Here is a 27,936-nt window from a genome sequence, read left to right on the forward strand (position 1 = left end):
GTAGTCAAAGTCCTCACCTTACATTGTAACTGTCAGCACTTCTCTGTCTCTATATCTCTCTGGTAATGTGTAACTAACTCTCCCTCTGACGTGCCCCTCTCCTCCTCCCTGCGATTGGGGTCAAAGGTGCTTACCTACCCTTCTGAGCAGGATGTGTCATGTTATTAGCCTCCTAGCTTAAGCTAGCTAGCGATGCCCCCTGGCCCCATACATATCCATTCATATCCAATACTTGATGCGTAATGTCATCACTTGTCCTTATGGAAGGTTATTAAAGTCTCTAACCTTCCCTCTAACTCCCTCTGTCCTTATCAAGGGTTTTTAAAGTCTCTAACCCCCTCGTCCCCCCATCCTTCCAGGACCATGATGTTCAGGAGGACAGGATCTTCCTGCTGTCTCTGCTGATGGCGGAGATGGGCGTGCACTCGGTGGCCTACGCCTTCCCCAAGGTCCGCATCATCACCACCGCCGTCGACAAGAAGGTCAACAACGAGTTCCACATCATCCCAGGCATAGGTGAGGGGGCTGTCAACGTCTCTCTTTCTCTCATCCGCTCTGTCTCCTTTATTGTTCATCCCTCTTTCCTCCTTCACACGCTCGTTCTCTTTCTCCTTTTACTCTATCCTCTCCCTCTCACTCCCTCTCCCACCCCCCCTCACTCTCTCCCCCTCCCTCTCTCTATCTCTATCTCTCTCTCCCTCCCTCCCTCCCTCCCTCTCTCTCTCTCTCTCTCTCTCTCTCCCTCCCTATCTCTCTGTCTGTCTCTCTCTCTCTCTCTCTCTCTCTCTCTCTCTCTCTCTCTTTCTCAACCATTACTCCTCTAATCAAGTTTTCACTTCATAACTGGTTTAACAGCCCCAGTGAGGGCGGCTGTCTGTTTTTTACCGTGGTGATAGATCATTAGAGAGGTGACATTGTTGATGACCTCATCAGAAGTTGAGTGCTTCCTGGTTGTCAGATGGGAGGCGGAGTCATTGAGGAGCCAGTGGAGCGACCCGGTTATGAATCACCACCAACCACCAGCCATATGTTTCGTCATCGCCCATTACTGATGGCACATCTGTCACTGGAAAGCACTTATTAATTATGAGTAAACGAATGACTACGCTCTCCCCTCCTCTCCCCTCTTCTCCTCTCACTCCACTTAACCTCTCCTCTCGCTCCTCTTCTGCTCTCCTCTTCTCTCCTCTCCTCTCTCACACCTCCTCTCTCGCTCCTCCTCTCCTCTCCTCTCGCTCCTCTTCTCCTCTCCTTGTGCTCCTCCTCTCCTCTCCTCTCCTCTCCTCCTCTCTCTCCTCTTCTCCTGTCCTCCTGCTCCTCTTCTACTCTCCTCTCCTCTTCTCTCCTCTCTCACTCCTCCTCTCCTCTCCTCTCGCTCCTCTTCTCCTCTCCTTGTGCTCCTCCTCTCCTCTCTCTCCTCCTCTCCTCTTGCTCCTCCTTTCCTCTCCTCCTCTCCTCTCCTCTCGCTCCTCCTCTCCTCTAGGTAATTTTGGGGACCGTTACTTTGGGACGGACGCTCCCTCTGACTGTTACGAGAGCGATGAAGGGATGGACTACTGAAAGGAAGGAAGGAAAAGAAGAGGAAGAAAGGGGGTCAGCAAACAAGCACTTCACCATGCCTGCAACTGAACTGCTCCAAAGAACCCAAGACCCCCTTAATCTCTCCTCCCCCCCACCCCTCCGACAATGCTCCACTGCTCCTCCCTGCCAACCCGTGAGTGGGGTCAAAGGTCAACGGTGCTTACCGACCCTTCTGAGGAGGATGTGCACCCCGGCCCCATACATATCCATTCATATCTAATACTTGATGTGTGATGTCGTCGCTTGTTAGAATGTCAATGACGCAGCAGGATCTGTGAAGTGTGGAAGTTTAAAAAGTGAGAGATGAGGGATGATAGTCAAAGTCTGTGGCATTTAAGGGGTGCATCTCCAAAGTTTAAAATGGCGTCCTCTCCTTTTCTCTGTTTTCCCTCGTCTCCACTGATGTAAGAGATGGGCTGTTGAAGGCATCTCCCTGGTGACTGACTACTTCTGCATCCACCATATTGCTTACGCCTCTTCTCATGTGTTATCTGGTCAGTGCAGGTTACAGAGGGGAGAATAGTCCATACTTAGACTGTTGCGACTATTGAGATGCACCCGAGGACTAGATGGAATAGTCCTGTAGATGTTTACCTACTGAAGAGGACCTATAGACATAGTCAAGATTCATTGACTAATCGCTACGAGTTTGCGAGTGGCTCATCGTGTTACGAGCCAAAGGTGCCATATATGAACTGTGCTTGAATAACATTTATGAATATTATATGGTGATGACGGCTGTTGTTGTGCAGAGATAGATAGTCTTAAAGCTGAGAGGAGGGGGTGAAGGAGGAACGATCTGAGAGTACAATGGACCAGGTAATGAAGATGTTATGGTAGTATAGCTTTGGGTAGCTTTAAAGCCACAATCTGAACATTTTAAAAACAAAAATGTCAACTTGTATATATATAAAAATTAAACGGCTTCATAAATTACGGATTGTGGCTTAAAGTTCATGCCAAGTATTAGTGTCTTACAGCTCGATGGACGCTTCGTCACTGTGGAGAACATTGTCCTAGCTGTGAGAATTTAAGTATGAATAAAAAGGGACGCGCCTATGCGTGATTGTGGTTGAGGTCTGACTTGAAGTATTACTTAATACTTTACGCAATCTTGTTTTTAAGGACTTTATTCGTTTAATTTCCCCTCATTTATGTTGTGTGATTGAAGCAGGACATGATTTGACTTCTACAGCCTTTTCTCTGGGTGATATACCGGTACTTGAATTATATTTTGTGGGTGTAAAAATACGTCCTAAATGACGTCCTTGTTCGCATTTAATGATTCTTTGTTTAATTGAAACCCCTGGTTGTCGAAAGGCAGTTAAAACAGAACACGTTGTTACAATAGATATAACTCCAGGAGAAGATTTAACTGGGAAGTTAAACAGCTGAAGAGTTCTCTCTGTCTTTGACTCTGAAACTAAACCATCATCATGACTGACCTACAATCATCTGTTTAATGGCCTACTGCTCTTGACTCCCATTTTCTCCCAAGTTTTTGGGCCTTCATAGTTACAGGATTGCTAGACTGAAGAAACCTTGAGGACTCAGGGACTACACATCTTATAGGAGGTTCTAAATCATGTTCTCTTAAAAATACTAATACTAGTAATACTAAACCTAATAATGAACTTGACTTAAAAGATCCAGCCAATATATGATGCTGTCATGCAGCGTATATCGTTTGAGGAGACTTTTAGAATATACTAGCCAAGTGTTGCGTTTGGTCCAGAACTGTCAATGCCATATATAGTCATTTGTGTGGGGCATGTAGTCTTTGCTGTATCTCCTTGTGTCAAGCAAGGGCCCTGTCCAAAAACAACCCCAAGCCCCCTCTCCATAGACACTTGTTTACGGTAGATCGGATAGGATTGGTTAGGAATAAGCAAGATGCTAGTGCTGTATCTTTGCCTTGTCATGTGATTGGTGAGGTGTAATTCTGATCTTGAATATCCCATCCTTTCAGATTTAGGACTGGGTTCCCGGACACAGATTTAAGACTAGAAAATATCTTCAATTGTGATTTCCCTTTCAAGGTGTGATTTTTAATCTAGGACTAGGCTCTATCTGTGTCTGGGGAAATGTCTTCTCTAATACCCTACCTTTACCTCTTTAACATACCTCTAGAACTGAAGGTGGTTTGGTTACTTTATTAGCTTGTGTGGTTTTCACACTGGTCAGTTACATTTTTATGATAAACATTTTGCAATAAATCTTAATTTTTGTCTTTTGCTTTGAAGTCAACAGTACATTATGGAGTGTTATTGAAGGTAAACAATAAATGAGATTCTTCTATTATTTTAAGGGCCGGGTTTCACAGACAAGGCTTAAGCCTATTGCAGGATTAAATAACACTTGCAATGGAAAATCTCCGTTGAGGATGCTTTTTAGTCTATGCGTTCATGAAACCATCCGTGTGTTACCTCATACCATCATAAACCTTGTGCAACAACAAAGACAGACATTTCATGTTATTTCATGTTCAAACAAATAAATAATTTGAACTGGATGTTGTTGTCCAGCATTATTTGTGATTCATGATTGTGTGGTATTCAAGTGCTTTCCCCAGTGTGTGTGTGAGAGCGTTTTGTTCTTAGAATAGACACTTTTAATCCAAAGTTCTTTGATACTTCCAATGTGTGTTAAAGCTGATATTGTTCTTCTTCCATTATCAACACCTGTTCAGTTCTCAATCCTTGTTTTCTAGGGTAAGGATAATATTTTAAAAGATTAGTTATTGATAATATATAATATTAATTATAATTAATAATAGTGACTATTAATAATTATTGACTAATATAAGTCTAGTGTCATCTTTCATGACAAGGTAGCAGTGGTTCATTCGGCCCACCAGAGGGCGACATCTGCCATCTGTTTGTATGTACTGTGGAAGTGACGTACTGTATAGGCATTATCGTCAGTCACCCGGAGCTGTGGAGCAGGCATGTAACGACTTTGTTTCTGTATCTCTCTTTGTAACATTCAATGTCGTCCAGTCATACAATGTGTATTCTGTAGATATGAAATGGCTTGACAAAGTACAGATTAGCAGAGTAGTTTCCTGGCAGAGTAGTTATGGAGACGTCTCTAGGCGACGACAGCAGTGGGCAGAACTCCAAGAGGTTGGCTGTCGAGGATGCTTGTAGCTACGTCGGGTTGTCTAGCAACCACCAAGCATCCTATCATTCTAAGTTAATGAATACGTTTTATTTTGACCAAGGGCTTTGATATTGATTTACTTTAAGTGGGTTGTGTTACGAGCACCCGTAAACTCGCTTGCGAGTTTGATTGTCTAGTTCTGCCTGAAAACACTTTTGAAAGTGAGTGTAAATGAGTATCAAGGGCGCCAGGTAAATCTGATGACATGACCGTTTCTCTACACGTCAAAGTAAGTTCCATGTCTCCACATTTGAGAGGAGGTAGTCCACTTGGTTGGATCTCTCCCTCCCTAAAGAGATAACGGCAAGCGTTGTGGGCGGCACGGGTTATTTATTATCAGAAGGTTGGGCCGCTTGGTTTGGTTTAGCTCGCCGGTGGGAAGACTTGGGCTGCGTTCGTAAACGTAAATACGCTTTGGAAATCTGGTCAGCACTCATGGAAGGCTTCTTGTCCAATCAAATTACTTGGTCCCTTTGTGACGTTGAACCCAGTGTGCGTTCCGGGGCTCTCAGAGCGAATTTACGAACGCAGCCTTGAGTTCGCTCCACAGAACCGTAGGAATGCCTCTAGATCTCCACGTGACAACAGCGCTGAGTGCACATTGCGGCCCGCAGGGTAAATCAAGCCCACCCCGCCTCTCTGTCTGTTTGCATGCGTGCATTTGGTTAAGCAGGAGCACCAGAGAAGAGTATTACCATAACACCTTATGGTTCAACTGCAGCATACCTCTCTTCAGAGCCACACAACAATGACTACTACTAATAATAATGCATTTGTGTGTGTGTGTGTGTGTGTGTGTGTGTGTGTGTGTGTGTGTGTGTGTGTGTGTGTGTGTGTGTGTGCGCGTGTGTGTGTGTGTGTGTGTGTGTGTGTGTGCGCGTGTGTGCGTCCGTGCGTGCGTGCGCCGGCGTGTTTGTGTGCGTGTTTGTGTGCAATGTTCATCGTCACAGAGAAGGGAGGATGGCTGGCCTGTGGAAATCCTACCAGGCTCTGATGACCAAATACCCGTGGACTGTCCAGATAGTCACAGCGGGTAAGAAAACACTGAACACACACTTGTACATGTACACAATGTCCCTCAACCCCACTGGCAGTTCTCCCTCAAACCCCCTGGCAATTCCCCCTGACATTCCCCCCCCTAAACCTTTTCTCAGAGCCAAAACCTGCCCGCTCTGGGGTCAACTCAATGTTTCGAGACGTGTGTGTCTCCAAAGTGTTTCCAAGTGCAGCCACCGTTCCCATGGCACCTGGCTATAAGTAGGGATGTCCCGATCCCATTTTTTCACTACTGATACCGATACCTGGGCTTCAGGTATCTGCGATTCCGATATCAATCCGATATTTGTATTTATTGTTTTACTCCTGAATAATAACAAATACTTCCCCAGTATATAGTCCACAACAACAGTTGGCTATTAAAGACTGCCAGCCTCTATTCAAGCAACAAAAACAGTACTCTGCAGTACTCAGTGACCAACTGGTTTAAAGTTAAAACAATTTAAACTGCAGCATTCAGCATTGTAGAAAAAAAAGAGTTACTGTCTGATTTCTAGTTTTAGTGCCTTCATGTTTTTATTCTATTTATCTTCTCTTACAAATGGCAAATCAATTATAGCACCCTTTTTAAGAGTGTAGCCGAGTGACGCTGCTGGTGAGACCAGAAACCAGTGCAGAATCAAAGGGGTGTCAACAATATCGGCTTTTCGTTTTTTTTCATAACAGGCAACTTGAAGTTTAAAAGTACCACTCGATTTAATATACAACAGTTTAACGATCACTAAATACTTATAATCTGTGGGTTGGATTCACTGTTGCCAGAGGCTACCGGTAAGTGATACCTGGCTTGTAAACATACTTTCGTTTTAGAATGAAACATTAGCCGCTAGCTGTTAGCAGCGTTTTTAGCAGTCACCATTCTTGAGCAAAACATTGATACAAACAAACATTCAAATACTCGTGTCGTCTTGATTTTTTCCCCGATTTCAATGTATGACGCATCATTTGAAAGCTTACCATCTGTAGTTTCAGACTATGTAAACAACCGAAAAATTACGTAAGCAAATGGTTTATGATTTCACCAGCTAGCATCATGACATTGTCAGACTCATTACACACAGGTAGCTACTAGCCAACTCTCATGCCCGTGACCACTGACTACTACTGTTGTCATCACGTGAGTGACACGCCGGAACGCGAGCCCCAGATCGCTGCCTATTTCTTTTCTGGTGCGATCTGCGATCCAGCATTCAGGACCAATATCAGGACCAAGATCTCTGTGATGATCCTGGCTCTGTGGGGGCGAGCGTTGTCATCCTGGAGGATGGAGTTAGGTCCCAGATTCTGGAGATATGGGATCGCCACTGGCCCCAGAATATCATTCCTGTCAATTAGGTGCCATTCAGGTGCCAGTCACACACCTGTGACTGACATACACCTGCCAGCACTTGAAGCTCAAAACGAGAGTGAATACCAACAGAAGAATATTGCAGGGGATTTTGTCAAATTGTTTTGGGCCGCTACCCAAACGTTTAGCTGTGTTGCTCATTCCACAAATGCATGATCCTTACAAGTTGTACCTCGTTGTAAAGGTGACTAATCAGGGTTTCCAACGATATAAAATACAATACCAATTGGTATTATTAAAGGGGAGGAAGAATCGACTGAAATAACGTTTCCAAACTTTTTTTGAGGAGTTTATATATATATCTATATATTTTTGGGGGCATTTAGCAGACGCCTTATTCAAAATCTTATTCTTCTTATTCCATTGACTAAGCAAGTGAATCATCAATTCACCAGTTGTAGCAGGAAGAGTAATCTAGCTCAGACCAGGGGCCATTGGCAAAAATGTTTTTTATTGTTTTATTTTTTTTAGACACAGGAGAAACAGTACAAGGGTGAGAAGTAGAAATCTGTAGATGTCTCAAGAGGAGCAGTTAAGGTGTAACCTGAAGATTTCTACCGCATCCAACACATCAACTTCAAGAACTCACTGTTCACTTGCTGCCTAATATATCCCACCCTTTGACAGGTGCCATTGTAACAAGATAATCAATGTTATTCATTTCACCTGTCAGTGGTCATCATGTTTTAGCTCATCGGTGTACATGCTGTATGTTAAGTTAGTCTGCGAGCTAACACAAGGTGGCAGTGAAGAGCAGTATTTTCTCCTGTTCACACCATTGATAACATTTATATTCACGTGTTCTTTCACTGTCCTGAGGCCCGTTCCACTAAACAAGATTATCTTCTAAGCCTCGATAAAGTTCTAATCGGCGATAATGTTAGCTTGCGTTTCGGTTCCATCAATGTGGCTCTAATAATTCGCTGCTTGGTTGAGCTCCTTCTGAGTCAGATATAATTAGCCTGGTCGCGAGCAGGCTAAAAGACAGGCTAAAGTAATACGTGCGTCAAAATTGTCTCACAGGCGGAAACTATATCCCGAACGACAGTTCCTCATGTGTCTTTTAGGAAATATTAGTTCCCACTTCACACGAGATAGATAGATAGATTGGTTGACTGTGTGATAGATAGATAATTTGATATTTTGAAAGTGTGATCGATAGATAGTTTGATTGTGTGATAGATAACTTGATATTTTGAAAGTGTGATAGATAGATCGATAGATCAATAAATAAAAGAGTGTAAAAAAGGTAATTGTTTCAACTTGCATTGCTGTCATCACAGCGGTCTGGCTGGCGCAGTGGTTAAGGCAGCCAGCTAGAGTTCCAAAGGTTGCGTGTTCGAGACTTGACTAAGTGATTATTATTTATTTTTTTACATTTAACCGAAGCCTTCATGCAAAGGCTTAAACACCATTGTAATCGTGTCAGTTCTTGTAAATTAGCCTGCACCATAATTTTATAGCCTACATACTTTTTTAGATTAGATTTTAGATTAGATTCAGACAACGAAATGCAGTAAAAAGTGTGTCCGAAGAGGGATTCGAACCACCGTCTAAAAATGACGAATAAATACCACGGCAGTGGTCGGTACCACTAGGCCATTGTGACGATATGATGGTTTGTAGCCTGCTGCTGATATCGCCACAGTAGTAAAATTCATTTATTAAAATATGAACATATAACAATAACTGGGGCTAGTATGACCTACGCATTTAATCGGTCAGCATTTTCTTGCCAAACCATTTCCCTCGCCTTGTTAATTGCGGCAGTATTGCACTATTTTACATCTTATTTTTCCTTCTTCATTAAATCAATAATTCGGAATGCTGCGCAAATGTAGGACCCCTGCAGAGTGGAGTATCTTCATTTCGACAGATCGACTCTTCGGGGCTCTTTATGTCTGCGTGCACGCGCCCATATCGAAGATTTGTAAGCCGGTGTTCTGTGAACACTCATAACACAAGCCTGATCCTCGTTCGAGGAATCACCTGAGGCTTGAATTCCAATCCCGAGTTGCCTGATCGCCTGATTTATTTCAATCGCCGATATACTGATCCACCTTTAGTGGAACGGCCCCCTGTTCCCCTTCGGCTGTGTGTTCACCTTTAGTGTTACTCCTGCCAGAGGAAAAGCAGGGTCTGTGTGACTGACAACGGTCTGAGAGAGGAAACGTCAACAACAACAACAACAACAACAGTGGTTGCCTAGTTGATAATGAGTTGGACTGGTCATGAGTTCAAATCCCACCTAGGAACACCACCACTAGTGTGCCTTTACTCCAAGGAGACTGTCCCTGTAATCTCTTTGTTGTAAGTCGCTTTGGATAAAGGCGTCTGCTAAATGCCGGAAAATGTCACATGTAACTCTATTTTTATATTTATAGGACCACGTCCTTATGGTGCCAAGACTGAGAATGAATGAGATGCTATGATGCCAACTCTTTTCCCTGGGATGAGCGCTATTATGACACACACACACACACACACACACACACACACACACACACACAGTATGGATAAGTATCCAAAGTGACGTTCTGCCTTCTTCACATCTGACCTCATGCCTCTCACCACTTGTCTAGTTACTGAGGAACAATTGGTTCCTTGGGGAAGGGAACCACCCACGCGCTGAGTCATAGCTGTGCTGATTGGTCAGCGAGGACCAATGTCAAATCGCCCCCCCCAGGAGCCTGGCAGAGGCAGTGCGCGTCCTCCCACATCATCATTGTTGTTTCAGGCAAAGGTGCAGGATAAGACTCCTATTATTATGGACTTTTGTCCACACGCTTTTCTGGAATGCCTCCAAATGGATGTGACAAATTCACATAAAAGCACTTTGTGACACAGGTGTCTGTGTAAAGTGCTGTTGAAATAAATACTTTAATTTTAATTAATAATTTTGCCATTTAGCAGACGCTTTTAATCCAAAGCGACTTACAATTACGAATTACAGGGACATTCCCCCTGGAGTAACTGAGGGCTAAATGCCTTACTCAAGGGCACACTAGTAGTGGTGTGGTTTCAGGCGGGATTTGAACTCACAACCTTCCGATCACAAGTGCATCTCACTATCCACTAGACCACCACTACCCCACTTTGGATTGATTGCATGGATCTCGTACTGTAGGAGATGTGCAGGACTAAGTTGAGAGGGGTGGTTGGTCGGGGGGGGGGGGGCGGGGGATTGTAATGGAGAAGCATTAGTGCCCTTCATAGTCAGCGAACCTAAGGTTGCAGAAATGTATGTAATAAAGATTACTGACTTAAAGAATGACTCATCTAGAGATAGAAGGAGAGGGGGAGAGTGTACTGGTTTAAATGTAGCTGCTGTAGTCATCTGGTAATGGCTTTCATGTGTACTGGTGAGCTAGGGGGGGGAATCACCATAATAACAGATTGTGTGTGTGTGTGTGTAACCATACCAGACTTGGGAAGGCTGATGGAGGTAGTATCAAACCATTCCTCATCCATGCCATGCACCAGCTGCCTCCACCAGCCTCCCCTGTACCAGACATACTGTAGTTGTCAGTCAGCCAGGCAGTCAATGGATGAATGAATGGATAGATGAACTGATGAATGGGTGAACGGTGCCTGACGATATCACAGTGAACCAAGGTACCCATAGCTAAAGCTCAATGTCACAGCGTGACTGTGGATCTGTGGACCCCCCCCCCCCTTTAAACAGTCTGTCTTCATCAGCCTAATACTCTTGAGGGGCCTTGTGGGTCCCCAGCCCCCCCAACTGGAGCTCCACCACTCCTCACAGGGGCAACGCCTGCCAACTCCCCCCCCCCCCCCCTCCCCGATCCCTGCACTCTGCCAGGGATGCGTTAGTTACACTCCCCCCGCCCCATTAGCCTCCGTGGCTCTCCTCTCCTCTCCTCTCCTCCCTCAATGACAGGCGCTAGCTGCCGCCGCCGTGGCTGAGCTAACGCTGACATCAGCACTCCCCCCCCCCCCCCCCCCCCCCGGCTGACGGACCGGCTGGCTGGCATGCCTCAATAGGCACCAGATGCTGGCGAGATGGTGTTAAAAGTTTGTGGTAAGCAGTGTTAGTCTTGTTGCACCTGTGCGTGGGTTTTTTATGGCTGTTTTTGTTCACAGACAGTAACCTTGTAAATGTAAGATGTTAGTCATGAGTGTCTGGCTATATGTGCATGAGAAGGTCATACTTAAGCCAGTAGGTGAGGCCTCTCTAGGGTCTGGACTTTGAAGGTCACTCTCCAAGTGTGCTTGTGTGTTATGGCTAAGACAGTCCAGTAAAAGCATATCAAAGGTTCTCCTCTTCTCCCATCTGGTCCTAACTGCCTTTATTAGTTTCCCCCTGACATATTAACAAAAGCTTAGTTCATACAAGAAGACCACTATTACAGCAGATGGCCATTTTTAAAGAGTGGTGTTTGGCCGATTGGGAGGTAGCGGCGGCTCTCTCAGGCTACCCCTGACTACAGGTCACACGCACAGGTTGGCTCAGAGGAGCCTGTGTCCCACAGCAACACCGCTGTGGCAAAAGCAACACTCTCTCATTGTGTTCCTCTTCATCCCTTTGTGCATCCATCCCTGTGTGTGTGTGTGTGTGTGTATGTGTGCGTGCGTCATTTGTGTGGCCTGCTGGGTGGCCGCACAGGTCCACCTCAAGTAGAACAAACACACAACAATGGCGACAGCTCCACGCTGCCTGTCCTGCTCCTTGTGCCTCGACCCCCCCTGTGCGTGACGGCAATGCAGCATCATAGCATCATCACATGGGGGTGGGTCTACAAACAGACACGCTGCTGATTCAGTTACTCTCTCTCTGCCGTCAATGGCGGGCGGGGCTGTCTGTCAGGCTATCTGTCAGGCTGTCAGCGATGGGCAGCAGCACATAGGCCTGACTGTAACTAACACCTAGCCTGGCTGTCTGGGTCTGTTCTGGTCTGGAGAGAGGGAGGGAAGGAGGGAGGGAGGGAGAGAGGGAGAGGGAGAGAGAGAGAGAGGGAGGGAGGGAGGGAGGTAGGGGGAGACAGGGAGGGAGAGGGGGAGTGAGGGAGGGAGAGAGAAAGAGTGAGGGAGGGGTTGAGGAGGCTAGAGAAAAATAAGTCACAGATGGACGGGAGGGGTGTTGAAGAGGTGGAGCGGGGGAGGTTACAGTGATCTAAGCACCTGTCGGCTCACTCGCTACAGGGGAGGGTATTCACCATCTCCACGGTATCCCATCAGCCAGTTCACCTGCTGTCCTTCTGGCCCATTCTACCCGTGAGCTATGCTCCGCTCAACGCACCCTGATGCAGCCAGGACACTTAACTCGTTAATGTCAATTGGTTAATGAAATGTGAACAATGAGTTTGATTTGGCGTACAGGATGGCTCCTAGCGGGGAGCCCATGAACGCCAACCCCCCCATAGGTAGCTAACAACAGAGCTAACCTGCAGGTGGAAGCCGGGGTGGTGGTCAAAAGGTAGCAGCTGTACACACACACACACACACTCAGAGTGAGGAAGACTGTGAGTCTGAAATTGAAAAAGAAATGTGGGTCTTCCCTGAATGTAGAGAGAAGTCATTCTCCCACTGGCAGAACGTATGGATCTGTACCTGCTGTTGTTCCTTACTGTGTTCATAACAGCAGGTGGTAGGTCATTGTTGAGAGCCTGGGTCTAAATGACCATAGTCTTTACAATGGGAAGCTGCTACTTACACACACAGACCACTAGTTGGCCGCCTTGTAAATTAGCCTGCCTCCTACACAGAAAAACTGCAAAATAGCTTTATACTAGCTTATCCTGATGTGATTTTGAAAATGTAAGGATCTAAGTCAAGAAAAGAGGGTCCTGAAATTTGATCGAGTGCCAATGTTTTTACTCACAGGCTTAAATGACCCCACCCATGGCTGTTAAGGCTTAAGGCCGATTTAAGCTTCTGCGTCGAATTTACGCACGTCTACGCCGTAGCCTACGTAAGGGGTCTCCAAGCTTATAGTTCTACGTTCTAGTTCTACGTTCTACGCGGACCGCGTCGCGTTGGTCGGTGTACTCATAGCGGCATAGAAAAATATGCTTTTCTTATTCTATCTCGTTAATGGTACATGACTAAGACTCCATTCAAAGTTCAGTGTGTTCAGCATGCTATTCTGGTCATGGAGAATTTTGGTTTGGAATTCTAACCCATTGTGACGCGGAGATATTCGGCCGTAAGTGACGGGTCCCCCCCCCCCCCCCCCTGCTGCTGCGCGCACCACCGCTTCCTGGTGGATGAAACTCCCGTTGACAGCGGGGGGAGAGTTCTTCCCGGGAATTCGCTCCTAGCTGTGTCGATCTTGATATGAGTGTCGTATCGACACCATTCAAATGGTTTCAGATTCCCTGTCCTCTCCCCTATCCGGACACGTTTGAATTGTTATCCTAACCCACGGTAAACCACAGTTATTAACCCGCAAAGGGTGCCTCCGGGTTGTGCCTGACGATTCCATAGGGCGCTCTACTCAAAGCGGCATAATAGCAAAACATTTTTTTTATGCTTGTTGTAAATAAAAGTTATATGATGCATTGAAATGACATTAAACTAAGATAATACAATGGTTATCATAATTTTTCAAATCTTTATTAATAAGTAATTACAGAAAAAGTAAATGACATTTCTGTCATGGCTTCCGCATTTTGGCCGACGAGAGAGTCGGAATCTTGTCGGAATCATGTGCTACCAAGCGAACCAATCACAGAGCTTACGGTTGCGTAGAAACTGACGCGTACTTACATTTTTGGAGATGTGCGCGTCAACCCTCTCCGTAGGCAACGAAAGGCCACGCGGGCCAACGCAAGCTACGCCGCAGAAGTTTGAATCGGCCTTTAATGTCCAAACGTGTGTACTGTATGTCAATAGGATTATTTTCATGAATAGTCCATTTGGCGGGCGCCTGGGTGGCGTAGCTTACTAAAGCATCAGCCACGTAATCGCAGGGTCCCTGGTTCGATTCCAGCCGTCGACCTATCCTGCATGTCATCACTCCTCTCACTCCCATCATTCCTGTCAATCTCTATTGTCTCTACCCCCAATAAAGCAGAAATGCCCTAAATTAAAAAAGGAAAAAAAGTTATATCAAATCCATTCCGTTCAATCATGAACATTTGTGTACAATAGTGCTCTACGCAAATATTAGCATTAGCTGTAGATTTCCTCTATAAGTGGGTATCCGTGGTGATTGTTTACACACATAAATAATGCATGTGTGTGTTCGTCCGCTCTCTCACGCGCCGGGTTGTGATGGGCTGGACGGGACGGAGGCAATCGATTCCCCCAGGCCGTGTGCGTGTGTGTGTGTGTGTGGAAATGTCACTTGTCACTCTTCTCTCCACACACACACACACACACACACACACACACACACACACACACACACACACACACACACACACACAGTGACGACCCACTGAGGTCTGTCTGTCATCAGTCACTTAGTCACATTATCTCTCTCTATCTCTCTTTATCTCTATCTCTATCTCTCTCTCTATGGTGAATTAGAGTCCTAGACTAGCTTGCGCACACGCATATTTGCACGCACGCACACATACACACACACACACACACACCCAATGACTGTGGTGACGTCAGTCAAGCGCTCTCTCATTCCCTTGTGAGGAAGGAAGTCCTCTCTAAGACAATGACCCTCCAGGTCCAGTTGGTTTAACGATGACTCATTCATACACAGCTCAGGAGGAGAGACTAGAACAGACTCATTCACTACCCAGGAGGAGAGACTAGAACAGACTCATTCACTACCCAGGAGGAGAGGTTAGAACAGAGAAAAAGGTTGTTGTTTCCAAGTGTTCGTGCTCCCCTGAGATCTCTTTACTTACTGGCCACTTTAGATCCCCTTGTCTAAATCACTTGAATGGATCACAGTGGAAATAATGATTTTACTGTCCATGCTTCCACTTTGACAAACGATCTTCAAAAGCCAGACAACACCATTGTGTGTACAGTGTACAGCCCTGTTTCTCTTTATCGATATACAGTACTTTTTCTACTGTATATGGTGCGATGTCCACAGGACGCTTTTTTCAATTTGCCCACTGCCTAGTTTTCAATGGGTAAAGACGAGTTGCGTGTCACTGTAGAGGTGGCTGTCACAGGTTTTTTTTGGTTGATATAATGATGTTGGGTGGACGTGGCCCTTGTGGAATGCCTGTTTCAGTGATAAATTGGCTTAGTGCATGACACGTTGTGCATCAACATGCTGCAACATGCGCTATACAAATAACGGTTATTATTCTAATTATTATTATTATCACCTGAGCTTGTCCATTCCCTCCGTCACAGAGCTGGCCTTTTGTATGAGGCTGCAGAGGAGAGGATGGACAAAGTGTTATCACGCTTTCCCTTTTTTTCTCTCTACCCCCTCTCTTTCCCCCCCCCCCTCCTCTCCTTCTCTCTCTGCCCCTCTAGCTCTACCTCTCCCCCCTCTATCTCCAACTCTCTCTCTCCCTCCCCTCTCTCTCTCCACCTCTCTCTCTCTCTGCCCCTCTATCTCTACCCCTCTCTCTCTCTCTTTCTCTTTCTCCATCTCCCTCTGTCTCTCTCTACTTTAATCATCATGAATCCTTTTATTGATATTAACATACAGTAGAGTACACTGCCCATAAATATTAGACGTCCCCCTCAATATCACTCTAGAATGTTCTGGTGGTCACATCGTTCACTGTTCATGGTGTAAATGTACATGTTACAGAGATATCAGTAGGCTAACTAGAAGTGTTACATTTACATTTTACATTTTTGGCATTTAGCAGACACCTTTATCCAAAGCCACTTGCTTTTTATCACTGGAGAGTAGGACAAAAGCCAAGTCCTTCTGCTACTGTACATACACACTGAGCACTTCATTAGGAACACCTGTCCACCTTCTCATTCATTCAGGTGGTGTAATGGTGTGGGGAGTGTTTTCTTGGCACACTTGGGCCCGTTAATACCAATCAATCATCGCTTGAATGCCACAGCCTATTTGAGTGTTGTTGCTGACCATATGCATCCCTTCATGGCCACAATGTACGGTACCCATATTCTAATGGCTACTTCCAGCATGATAATCCACCATGTCACAAAGCAAAAGTTGTCTCAAACTGGTTTGATGAACATGACAATGAGTTCAGTGTTCTTCAGTGGTCTTTCCAGTCACCGGATATGAATCTAATAGAACACCCTTGTGATGTGGTAGAACGGGAGATTCACAGCTTGAAAGTCCATCTGAAAAATCTGCAGGAATTGCGTGATGCAATCATGTCATCATGGACCAGAATCTCAAAGGAATTCTTCCAACATCTTATGGAATCAATGCCACGAAACAATTGAGGCTGTTTTCAAAGGAAAGGGAGGCCCTACCCAGTATTAGTATAGTGCTCCTAATAAAGTGTTCGGTGAGTGTGTAATAATCTCCAGCTAAACTACAGCAAGAGAAATGGACCAAACAGTACCGTAGAGCGCAGTTCCATCTTTCACTTTTAGATTGTGGTGTATCACTATCTTGCTGTTGTTCTCTGTAAAGTAGATGTGTATAGCTTCAGGAGACTCAAGGTGGCTGTTGGTACAGTAAGTCAGTGTTGAATGGAGTTAGGTTGTGATGCGTTTGACTGAGCCTTCACCCTCACCCTCATGGGCATTGATACTGGCACGGCCACCGACATGCGTCTGAGCTGCTGGGCACTGCTGGCACAAATGCTGGGCGCTGGCACAAACGGTTACAAGCAGATACCTGATATCCTTCTCTTCCCTTTTCTTCCTCTTCCTCCCACCTCCCTCATTGCTTTCTGTTCTCTTTCTCTCCCCTCTCTGTTATCTTTTTCTATCTTTTTCTCCCGTCACCGTTCTCTTCCCCTCTCTCTCTCTCTCTCTCTCTCTCTCTCTCTCTCTCTCTCTCTCTCTCTCTTACACCCCTCATTCCATCTCTCTCACTTGCTCTTGCCTCTTTGAGTCTGTCTGTCTGTCTCTCTTTCTCTCTCTCTTTCTCTCTCTCTCTCTCTTTCTCCCCCCCCCCCCCCCCTCCCCTCCCCTCTGCTCTCCTCCAGGCTCTCTGGTCGGGGTAGGTGATGTCATCTCCCAGCAGGTGATTGAGAGGCGAGGTCTGTCCAATCACAACATGACCAGGACAGCCAAGATGATGAGCATTGGCTTCTTCTTCGCTGTGAGTCTTCCTCGTCTCTTCCTCTCTTTTTTACCTCTCCGTCTTTCTTTCCTCAGAGAACAAACAGAAGAACACTGGGTAAACTACTTCACTCTACTCTACTGTGCCTTCATTCACACAGGCTGTGTTCGGAATAGCATACTAGCATACTACTCATACTAGATATGATGTAGATTTTGAGTATGTAGTGCGTTCACACTGTACAGTATGCGAGATTTGAGTATGCGAGAAATGTAGTATGTGAGCAATTACTTCCGGGATAATTGAAGTCAGTTACGATGGACACTTTTGGCATACTAGATCCCCAAAATGCATTTCGCGTCCAGGGTTGCCAGATGGGGCGGGTTACCGTCGAATGGGCTACTTGATTTTGAGGTTATAGAAAGTTTAGGCTGTAAATTGTCAATGCCATCTGGCAACCCTGTGCACTTTCAGCCTCGTCAAACTGCGTCATACAAACTTGTCATACAGCTTTTGTTTACATTGTCCGATAGCCTGGGGACCGAAAGCTTGCAATAAACATCGTTTTTTGCACATATTTGAGTGTGCAGATGCTGCTTTTTTGTACTCTATTTGATACTCTTCAGTTCCAGCACCCCAGCTAAGTCTGATCACGGATGGGTATTTTCACTATACTGGGAATGAACATGGTGAAATGCATTCTTAGACCAGGCTAGTCGTCATGATTACAAATATGCCACTTGAAATGCATGAAATCCACGTTTATTTGTGTCTTACACACATGTTCGCCTAGTATTTGACTGATTGTAACCCAATCACGAATGATCCCAGTATTGTCGCTTCAGACGGACAAGTTGGTTGTATTGTGCTTGCTGCAACACAAATATGTTATTGCTCATATATATTTATTTTAATCATGTTCTTTTACCAACTGCTAAGACAACAATATAGTAAACTAGTTACTTGCGCTAGCTAAAGATATTGGCCCCCCAAATAATTTTACAACTTGTTGTAATTATGTTACAATGTTTCTGTCGAACTTCGTAAGTGAAGGTATGTAACGCAGGGTACGTTCCTAAAATCGCTCTCGGAGCGCACACTGGGTGCAACGTCATAAAGGGACCAGGTAATTTGATTGGACAAGAGGCATTCCATGAGTGCTGATCAGATTTCCAGGGCGAATTTACAAACGCAGCTAGCAGAAGACGCAAAACATCGTCAGATCAGATATATAAACGGGTTATTTGGGTAAACTGGACACATTTTGGGAATACATGTGGTTACTTTCTTGCCTGAAAACATATTAAAACTTCATAAAATGACATGTTAACACTTGTAAAGCCAACATTTCAGCTTTTAGCTAATGGAGGTTTAAAATGGAGGTTTAAATTCGCCGCTCCCGGCGAAATGCATTCTGGGAAGCAGTATGCATACTGTGTAAACGGTCGGCTGGTTTTCGCATACTTATTATGAATTTAGTAGGCAGTATGCAGTATATACTCATTGAGTATGCTAGTATGCAGCATGCGAGTATACCATTCCGAACACAGCCACAGACTTTCTTTCAAATACTTTAGGTTCACTTGATTTAGCAATGAAAGCAGCAGGATAGTTCCGAAGAATTAGGAAAAACCACACCCACCCACCCACCCACCACAACATGCTAGAATAGCTAAAACCGCCGTATTTCAAAGAAAACAAATACCGTTTTGAACCCCCTCTAGCGCCTTAGTTCAGCACACTGCTGTATGTCAGTTGATAGAGCATGGCGCTAACAATGCTTAGGTTGAGGATTCGATTCCTGCTAGGACCATATACAGTATATACTGAAAAATGTATGCACTCAGTGATATGTAAAAGTCGCTTTGGATAAAAGCATCAGCTAAATGTCATATATTACATTTACGTTATATTATATGTGTGTGTGTGTATGTTGGGGCAACTTCATACTTCATTCCAAGCAGTGTATAAAAATAGTCGATAAGCCTCAGCAGCCAGCTGTTAGAGAGGAGCAGGCTTGCGTCACTGCAGAGGCTTCAGACAGCCGCTACTGTGTGTGAGGAGACCTTATGGCAGTGTGTAGGGCTACTGTGTGTGAGCAGACCTTATGGCAGTGTGTAGGGCTACTGTGTGTGAGGAGACCTTATGGCAGTGTGTAGGGCTACTGTGTGTGAGCAGACCTTATGGCAGTGTGTAGGGCTACTGTGTGTGAGGAGACCTTATGGCAGTGTGTAGGGCTACTGTGTGTGAGGAGGCCTTATGGCAGTGTGTAGGGTTACTGTGTGTGAGGAGACCTTATGGCAGTGTGTAGGGCTACTGTGTGAGAGGAGACCTTATGGCAGTGTGTAGGGTTACTGTGTGAGAGGAGACCTTATGGCAGTGTGTAGGGCTACTGTGTGTGAGGAGGCCTTATGGCAGTGTGTAGGGCTACTGTGTGTGAGCAGACCTTATGGAAGTGTGTAGGGCTACTGTGTGTGAGGAGACCTTATGGAAGTGTGTAGGGTTACTGTGTGTGAGGAGACCTTATGGCAGTGTGTAGGGCTACTGTGTGTGAGGAGACCTTATGGCAGTGTGTAGGGTTAAGCAAACAGCTGTATGGCGTGGGCCGGACAGCATCAAGGTGTATAAAAAACACGCCACACACAGATGTTCCCGGAACTTCCCACTCTCACCATTTTACATTTGCATTTTTGGAAACTTACCAAAAATCGCCTTTATCCAAAGCGAGTTACAATGAATACAAGTGAGTGAATCATCTATCCAACAGTCGTAGTAAAAAAAGTAATCTATACTAGGGCAAGGGGCCATTGGTAGTCATAATGCTAGAAGAAGGAAGCATGTGTGTGTGTTGTTTTCCTACAGTACATTTTGATTATTTATCATCGTTACATAGTTTACTTATAATCCTAATCTTGTTCTGTTCATTCAACATTTTCAATTGTGTTTTTGAGCATTGACAACAAAGCACTGTGTTACAACAAGTTAAAGACTTATTGTATGTGTGTGTGTGTGTGTGTTTATATCCTAGGGTCCTGTGTTAGGTGGATGGTACAAGGTCCTTGACAAGCTTGTTGCAGGGACAAGCAAAAGTGTTGCTGTGAAGAAAATGATGGTCGATCAGGTGAGACTCTGTAATCCTACTTTTGTAACATCATATTCTCTTATATTACTGAAGCTGACCTGGCACTCTCACAAACCAAGGTTAGATTTTTGGTCTGTTTTGGGGTCAGTTTCCCAAAAGCTTAGTAGCTTAACCCTTAGATACCTGGACCCAGTTTTCCTTGCATGAAAATCAAGCAGTGATTATGACTAACCAAGGAGACCCCAAATAACACATTTCTGACAGAAAGAATTCAATCAATTATTTTCCACAATTCATATTTCAAATGACTATATGTTTTTATATATATATATATATATTTTCTTAGATAATTTACTCTGGCATCTGTGGACACTCTTACAGACTTGTGATTTCTGCCAGAAATCTTACGTCGGTGTATTACAACAATCGGGCCGCCAGCTATTCCTAAAATTGGTCATTAGGATCTCTTGTTCAAGATACTTTCCTTTTGTGAATTGATCACGTGCAGACATTTGACATGGTGTTTAAAGACATTGTTGCCTATTTGCAATATTGGGCGTTTAAGGCTGAAGTACCACATAATTTATCCCAACCATGCATCCGCAAAGCCACAAGAGAGTAACCATCTTAAATTTGTTAACTTGTGTTTTCGTGTTTATCTTTTTGTTAAAGATAAAGTACCGTATTTTCCGGACTATAAGTCGCTCCAGTAAAAAATGCGGCATGAAGAAAAAAACACATAAGTCGCACTATTTCACAAAATCCAAGACCAAGAACAGACATTTAATCTGGAAAAGCAAGTTATTCAACTACACAATAGCACTCAGAACAACAGGCTGAATAGGTGTAGACGGTAATCTAAAACTAGGAAAAAAAGTGCGACTTATAGTGCGGAAAATACGGTAGTACTTAAGCTGTGAAGCTTTTAGGAATCTCCCCCCTGTTAACTACCACTTCTACAGTATGTTGTCATGTGACAATGTTATATACTGTATGATACCATGGCCGTTTGGAATATTTGTGACGTTGTTGATGTATGGTGTGTTTTCAAATGAGTCATTTTCGTATGACTCATTTGAAAACACACCATATATCAACAACAACAACAACAACAACAACAACAACAACAACAACAACAACAACAACACAAACATTCCAAACATGATTGGACCCCTGTGTTAGGCTCCCTTCAAGAATTGCCTGTTGCAGTATCACTGCCAGAGATTCTCCCCTCAGGACGTGTAGCGTATAACCGCAGCGCATTAAGAAGAAGACAGAAGCTATTTTCTGCCTGTTCCCTCTTTTTTACCCCAGTCAGAGTGACCTCCACCCCCGAGCGCGTTTCAAGTAATCCCCCATTGACAGGTGGGAGAACAAGCGGGAGCTGGTGTAAGACTCCGCTAACGTGATTTTGCGAAGTTGAATACACAGGACGGGGGAAGGACAAAGGGAGTCGGACTGGAGGAGGGATTATAATCCCTGGAGGAAGAGAAGCTCTGCCTTTCAGAATCTTTCTGAGGCTATTGTCTAACACCACCACCAACGACCACAAAACAGAGATTCCAGAGGATAATTTTAGAGGCCCACTTCCTGATTTTTTTCAGAGCTTGTCCCCCAAACATGATTGAATTGTTAGCATGGAGAATGTTGTGTGTGTGTGTGTGTGTGTGTGTGTGTGTGTGATGATAGTGGTTTTCGTCTAGCTTCAGTTCATTAGTAGTGGTAAAGCATTGACAGACCAGGTTTTATGAAGGGAGTCCTGACCACAGTGGATCATTCACTCTCCTCACAGCCACTGTGGTTTAAAGGTTTATGGTGTTAGACAGACAGACAGTTAAATAAACACATTGTGTTTATCCACACCCCTCCCAAATTTCGTTGTTTGGTACCTGTACTATAGCAATGACAATAAAGACCATTCATTTATTCATTCATTCACATTGGAAAGAGTGTGTTATCCCCACTACTACCTAGTTAGTGTAGAGTAGTGGGGATTACTTGTTTTGGCTTGACTAGCGAGTGTGTCATTGGTTTTCAACAATGTTTACAGTTATTTAAACATTTCTGAATAAAAGTCAGAACATTTTGATTGGTTTAGAAACCTTTAAATAGTGTCCAATGTAAATCATGTACAGGAGGTCTACTATGAGCGAAGAAAACTCAAATGTTTGACTTGCGCACATAAATGCATGCACATCTACGTACTTTACAATATACACAGAGACATACACATGCACTAACTTCACCCCCCTCTCCTCTCTCTCTGTCTCACTCCCTCCTCTCTTTCTATTTATATATATATATATATATATGTCCTGCATAAATAGTGCTCAGTGTAAGTAATGACAGTGAAGCATTTTTTTTCTTCTTTTGGCTCTATACCTAAAAAGTTTGGATTTTAAATCAAACAATTACTACAAGATTGTCTGGAGATTCTCTGTCTGTCTTTCTCTCCCCTTCTTTCTCACACTATGTCTCTCTCTCAGACACACACACACACACACACACACACACACACACACACACACACTCCCCATTGAGCAACTGCTTTAACAGTGAAGGGTTGTTTCATGTGTCCATAGGTGGTTTTCGCCCCCTGTTTCCTGGGGGCCTTCCTGGGTATCTCTGGCACCCTGAATGGACTGACCGTGGAGGAGAACGTCACCAAGCTCAAGAGGGTAAGAGGTCATGATAATAATAACAGGTGATAATGAATTGGACTTGTCCAGTGATTTTGCCATGTGCTCAAAGCGCTTTATGTTGTCAGGAGGAAAACCTACTGAATTTTAAAGATTAAAGATATCATGTCTCTGCTGGATGTGTGTCTGCCGAACTTGATTGACGGTTCAGAGCAGTGACAGTCAGATCATGGATGACGTGTAGGCCTATGGTACGACCCCCTCTGTGGCTTGAAGGATCCCCATGCACATTTACATTTTGGGGCATTTAGCAGAAGCCTCATTCCAAAGCGACTTGCAACAAATACATTTGACTAAGTAAGTGAATCATCTATCCTCCAGTCATAGCAGGAAAGTAATCTATGCTGTTTTTATATGACACAGGAAAAACAATACAGGGCGCAGTAGATGTCTCAGGAGAAACAGTACAGGGGGGTAGTAGATGTCTCAGGAGAGACAGTACGGGGGGGTAGTAGATGTCTCAGGAGAGACAGTACGGGGGGGTAGTAGATGTCTCAGGAGAGACAGTACGGGGGGGTAGTAGATGTCTCAGGAGAGACAGTACGGGGGGGGTAGTAGATGTCTCAGGAGAGACAGTACGGGGGGGTAGTAGATGTCTCAGGAGAAACAGTACAGGGGGGTAGTAGATGTCTCAGGAGAGACAGTACGGGGGGGTAGTAGATGTCTCAGGAGAAACAGTACAGGGGTGTAGTAGATGTCTCAGGAGAGACAGTACGGGGGGTAGTAGATGTCTCAGGAGAGACAGTACAGGGGGTAGTAGATGTCTTAGGAGAGACAATACAGGGGTGTAGTAGATGTCTCAGGAGAGACAGTACAGGGGGGTAGTTGATGTCTCAGGAGAGACAGTACAGGGGGGTAGTAGATGTCTCAGGAGAGACAGTACAGGGGGGTAGTAGATGTCTCAGGAGAGACAGTACAGGGGGGTAGTAGATGTCTCAGGAGGGACAGTTAACCATGTAGCTTCCTCACTCAGGCGACCGGATCCAGTGGAATTCCTACACCCCCTCCCTCTGTGTGTCAGGAAACAGACTGACCCCCATTTCTGCCCCAGTATAATTAGAAGCTATTTCCGCTGATGGACAGATGAAATAGCGGTGTGTGACTCATGTTTTAGTGAAGGGGTGTGTGTGTGTGTGTGTGTGTGTGTGTGTGTGTGTGTGTGTGTGTGCGCGTCTATGTGAGTGTGTGCGTGTGCGTGCGTCTATGTGCGTGCGTGCATGTGTGCATCTGTGTGTGTGCGTGCGTGCATCTGTGTCTGTGGGTCTGTATGTGTCTGTCTCTGTGGGTCTGTATGTGTATGTTCGCGCGTGTGCACACCCACGCACCGGGCCCGGAACAGGGAGCTACTCGTCTACCTCCCTGCTCAACCTGCTCAACGCACCATCAATTATTTATGTAAGGAAGGCGCTCGAGTTAAAATGACACTGAAAGGTCAATCACTTAAATGTCAAAAAAGACAGAAAACAAATGACAAATGTGCTCATTAAGCAAGAGGCTGTTGTTGAATAAATGCGAGGTGAAAGGCAATAACGTGACCGGCAACTGCGAGGAGGAGCGCCTTCTCCTGTAAGCGCCTTCCCTTTAAGACCCCAATGGAACTGGCAGAGGGCCGAGCTATCCCTTTAACGCCACGTGGAGGATCCTCGGAGCGTTGGTGCCACACAGACATTAATGACACAGCAGGGACAGTGTTTACGTAGACACGGCGGCCCTATCCTGTCCTCCTCTGCAGCTGCACTGTCATCAGCGGGACACGGGGCGTCGATCCCACCGCCCGCCGGTGCGTCTTCATAGTCAGAACAGCACAGAACGGCTTCCTCCACTTGTAACCTGCACTTCTACACACAGGAGAGGTGAAAGTCATGTCATGGATGATGGCCGAAATCTACTCTCACCTGTCCAGTTGTCCACTGAAAAGAAGATGAGGAAAGGACGCAAGGAAAGGAGACGTTGCACCCTGTGTGTCGATCTCAAGCCCCACCCAGTGATGACTTCAATAAAGCGGGTCCATTTCAGCTCGCTCACATGGACAACTTGGTTATTCCTGGGGACTCGTTACAGGGGTCACTCTGTTGCTGGCTAGCTCCCCTATGGCTACTAGAACCAGCACATATACTGTATATCTCATAACTTTGACCTCACCCTCATTTATGGTATGAAAGGATGAAAATTAAGGATGAAATAAAGATTTTGTTGATTGACTGAAAGGGATAGTGGGGGGTGGCGGTCGGTCACGTCCATCGAGTGGTTCCTCGTGCGTCCACATCAGTCCTTCTTTTATATGCTCAAAATGCGTCGTAGGACAAAGTGAAGGAAAGAGTGAAAGGAAACGTTTCTGCGTAGCATGCTTTCCTCAGGGCTCTCCTCCATGTCGCTGCACTCCTGGCTCCACGCGCCCGCGCCTACATGATTGAACTCCTCTGAATTGAGCTCAACAATTGTCTCCCTTCTTTTGATCTCATTGATCCCTCAGCCATACAGACCCTCCACAGCGTTGAAATGGAAGCTAAAAGGTCAAGAGGCACCCGCTGCCTCGTAGGGGAAACAAAATATCAGTGCCACTAACTACACATATGCCTATTATTAGTTGTTTTGATTTTGCAGCATTCTGATGGCTTTGTGACATTCTAGAAATCAGTGTCATAATGAGGAGACGGAACAAATGGGGGACGCTAGCCGAGACTTTCCATAACCAGCGCAGCACAAACAGAGGCTCTTAGGGCTGTAAGAACACATCTCAGCCCATCTGGTAAATGGACTGCACTTATATAGCACCTTTATCCAAAGCAATGGCCTTTCATTCACCAATTCATATACCAATTGCGGCAAGCTACCATACAAGGCAGTGTCTTGCCCAAGGACACCTCGGCATATGGACAGGAGGAGCCAGGGATCAAACCGCAAGCTCTCCAAAAGGGGGGGAGGGATCACGGCATCACCCCATCACACCTCCTCTGACGTCGACGCCCCACAGCGGTTTCACCCCAGGTGGCCGATGGCTTGTTTGCTCATAATTAGAAGCAGTTACACCCCAGAAAGCAACAGAAAAAAATACTTTATTCGGGAACATTGTTTTTCTTTTATACGTCCAATCTTGCGGAGCTGACCTTTTTAGGGAGATGGTGTACTGGGTGTTTGTGAGGTGGTCTGGTGGTGCTAGACGACTAGCGCTTGTTTATACACCATACTTGATGCAGCTGTGGCGGTGCTGTCAGCTGTCACTCTGGCTCACACCAAGGGAGTGACCTCTGACCTCTCAGTGACATCCCTGACCACCTGGACTATGCTCATGTGAACTCTGGTTTGAAATGGTTGGAAGTTGGCTTTTGTTCAGCGTTGTAGGTTGGGTGTCGGAGGTCATAGGCTTCAGTGTTGTACACAGGGCAAGCTACTGACAGCTTTCATTGTGTTTAACATGTTCTCTCTGTGGCTCTCTCATTCCCTCCAGGACTACACGGATGCCTTGATCTCAAATTATTACGTAAGTTCTATTTTAAGAGGCAGTCAATTGATTTGATACATCAGTCATTGCTTTGTGTTCAGTTAAGCTACAGTCTCTGAATAGTATTATTTCATGAATGCGTGAACTCTTTTTCAGCTATGGCCTGCAGTCCAGATGGCCAACTTCTATTTCATACCCCTTCACCACAGGTAGGGCTTAAGGATGACCACTAACTGGCCACTAGTATTTTACAACAACAATAATAATAATATTGTAATGAGGGCTTAAGCTTAGAGTGTATGAATGATTCTGCAGACATGGTCTGGTGAAAAGGTCTGCGTGTTTTCTTTTTTTTCATAATACGAAAGTTTAAGTGTTGAAGAGCCCACTTGATAACAAACATCAGTTTTAGGATCACTAAATACTTATAATTTGTGAATTGGATTCACTTTATCGTCTGCCGTAGGCTACTGGGTAAGTGATGCATGGCTTGTAAATAAACATACGTTTTAGGTGTTCAAAAGCAAGGACTGTGTGATCATCTATCTATGTGTAGTTCTGTGTTTTTAGCATGTTGATGTTCTATCAGCATGTTGTGATTTGCTAAACATGCAGTTAGATGTTCATAGCGATGTTCCTTTTTAGCTGCCAGCTACTAGCAGCTGTTTTGCGTGTGTTTTGACTCAGAGCGAGTTTCTCCCATTTTCCGTTTGAGGTGTACCAACATTTCAATGTATGACACATCATTTGATCGTTTACAATCTGCACTTTCATAATCTGAAAAAAAATAAAAATACATTGCCCTACTTGAGGACTTTTTCACCAGACCCTGTCATATTTGATAATATAATAATAATATTGTAATGAGGGCTGAAGCTTGGAGTGAAAGTTATTTATGGAACTCTGATGATGGAACTCTCTCCTTGCAGATTGGGTGTGGTCCAAATTGTAGCTGTCGGTTGGAATTCCTATTTGTCCTGGAAAGCCAATAAGATGTGATGGGATTGTCTCAGGTCCCGCCTTACTCTACACGTATAGGACCATCTATGACCTCATGTTGCAGCCACCAGAACTGTGATTAGATGAAGTCAGAAAGCTGTGAATCTTACATGAAGGCAGCAGTTAGGAAACAAGTGTTTAATTAAATACTATTTTGTGTAGCAAGTCTGTGTGAAAACTTTAGGCACTGTTCATTGAAACATAAAGGGGTGGTTAACTGGACACAGATTAATCTAAGTTCCTCCCCATTGAGGAAGTTGGCACTCATGCACAGACAGTTGGAACATACTCTGCTGTAAACAGGAAACAACACCAATCCAGATAATGTTGTGATGTCTGGATTGAGTAATATTCTTTAAATTGTATTTTATTTTATATTTAGCCTACAATGTATGCATGTCAACTAATTTTGAAATGTACAAAATGTTTTAATATTAAAGCCACATTTCGCTCTTA

General features: G+C 44.8%; 2 protein-coding genes across 4 annotated transcripts in view; both read left to right on the forward strand.

The window, feature by feature from the left end:
• LOC308169623 (uridine-cytidine kinase-like 1) overlaps window positions 1–4,041 on the forward strand; it is a 25,279-nt gene extending 21,238 nt beyond the window's left edge. For both annotated transcript variants that reach the window (XM_080544329.1, XM_080544328.1), the window contains exons 14-15: window positions 360–516; window positions 1,484–4,041. In XM_080544329.1, the coding sequence (XP_080400455.1) occupies window positions 360–516; window positions 1,484–1,560 (234 nt within the window). In that variant the 3' untranslated portion in view covers window positions 1,561–4,041. The remainder of the gene's footprint in view (window positions 1–359; window positions 517–1,483) is intronic.
• Window positions 4,042–4,482: 441 nt separating this feature from the next.
• mpv17 (mitochondrial inner membrane protein MPV17) lies at window positions 4,483–27,936 on the forward strand. 2 transcript variants are annotated; one of them, XM_080544366.1, is made up of 8 exons: window positions 4,483–4,526; window positions 5,694–5,776; window positions 17,182–17,297; window positions 20,287–20,379; window positions 22,923–23,018; window positions 26,488–26,520; window positions 26,638–26,690; window positions 27,411–27,936. In XM_080544366.1, exons 2-8 carry the CDS (start codon window positions 5,704–5,706, stop codon window positions 27,478–27,480), a joined length of 534 nt encoding a protein of 177 aa, XP_080400492.1. In that variant the 5' UTR covers window positions 4,483–4,526; window positions 5,694–5,703; the 3' UTR covers window positions 27,481–27,936. The 2 variants fall into 2 exon arrangements, with proteins under 2 accessions (XP_080400492.1, XP_080400493.1); XM_080544367.1 differs by lacking the exon at window positions 4,483–4,526 and adding an exon at window positions 5,201–5,358.

This window comes from Nansenia antarctica (assembly GCF_963989245.1).
Source record: "Nansenia antarctica genome assembly, chromosome: 1".
Taxonomy (NCBI): Eukaryota; Metazoa; Chordata; class Actinopteri; order Argentiniformes; family Microstomatidae; genus Nansenia; species Nansenia antarctica.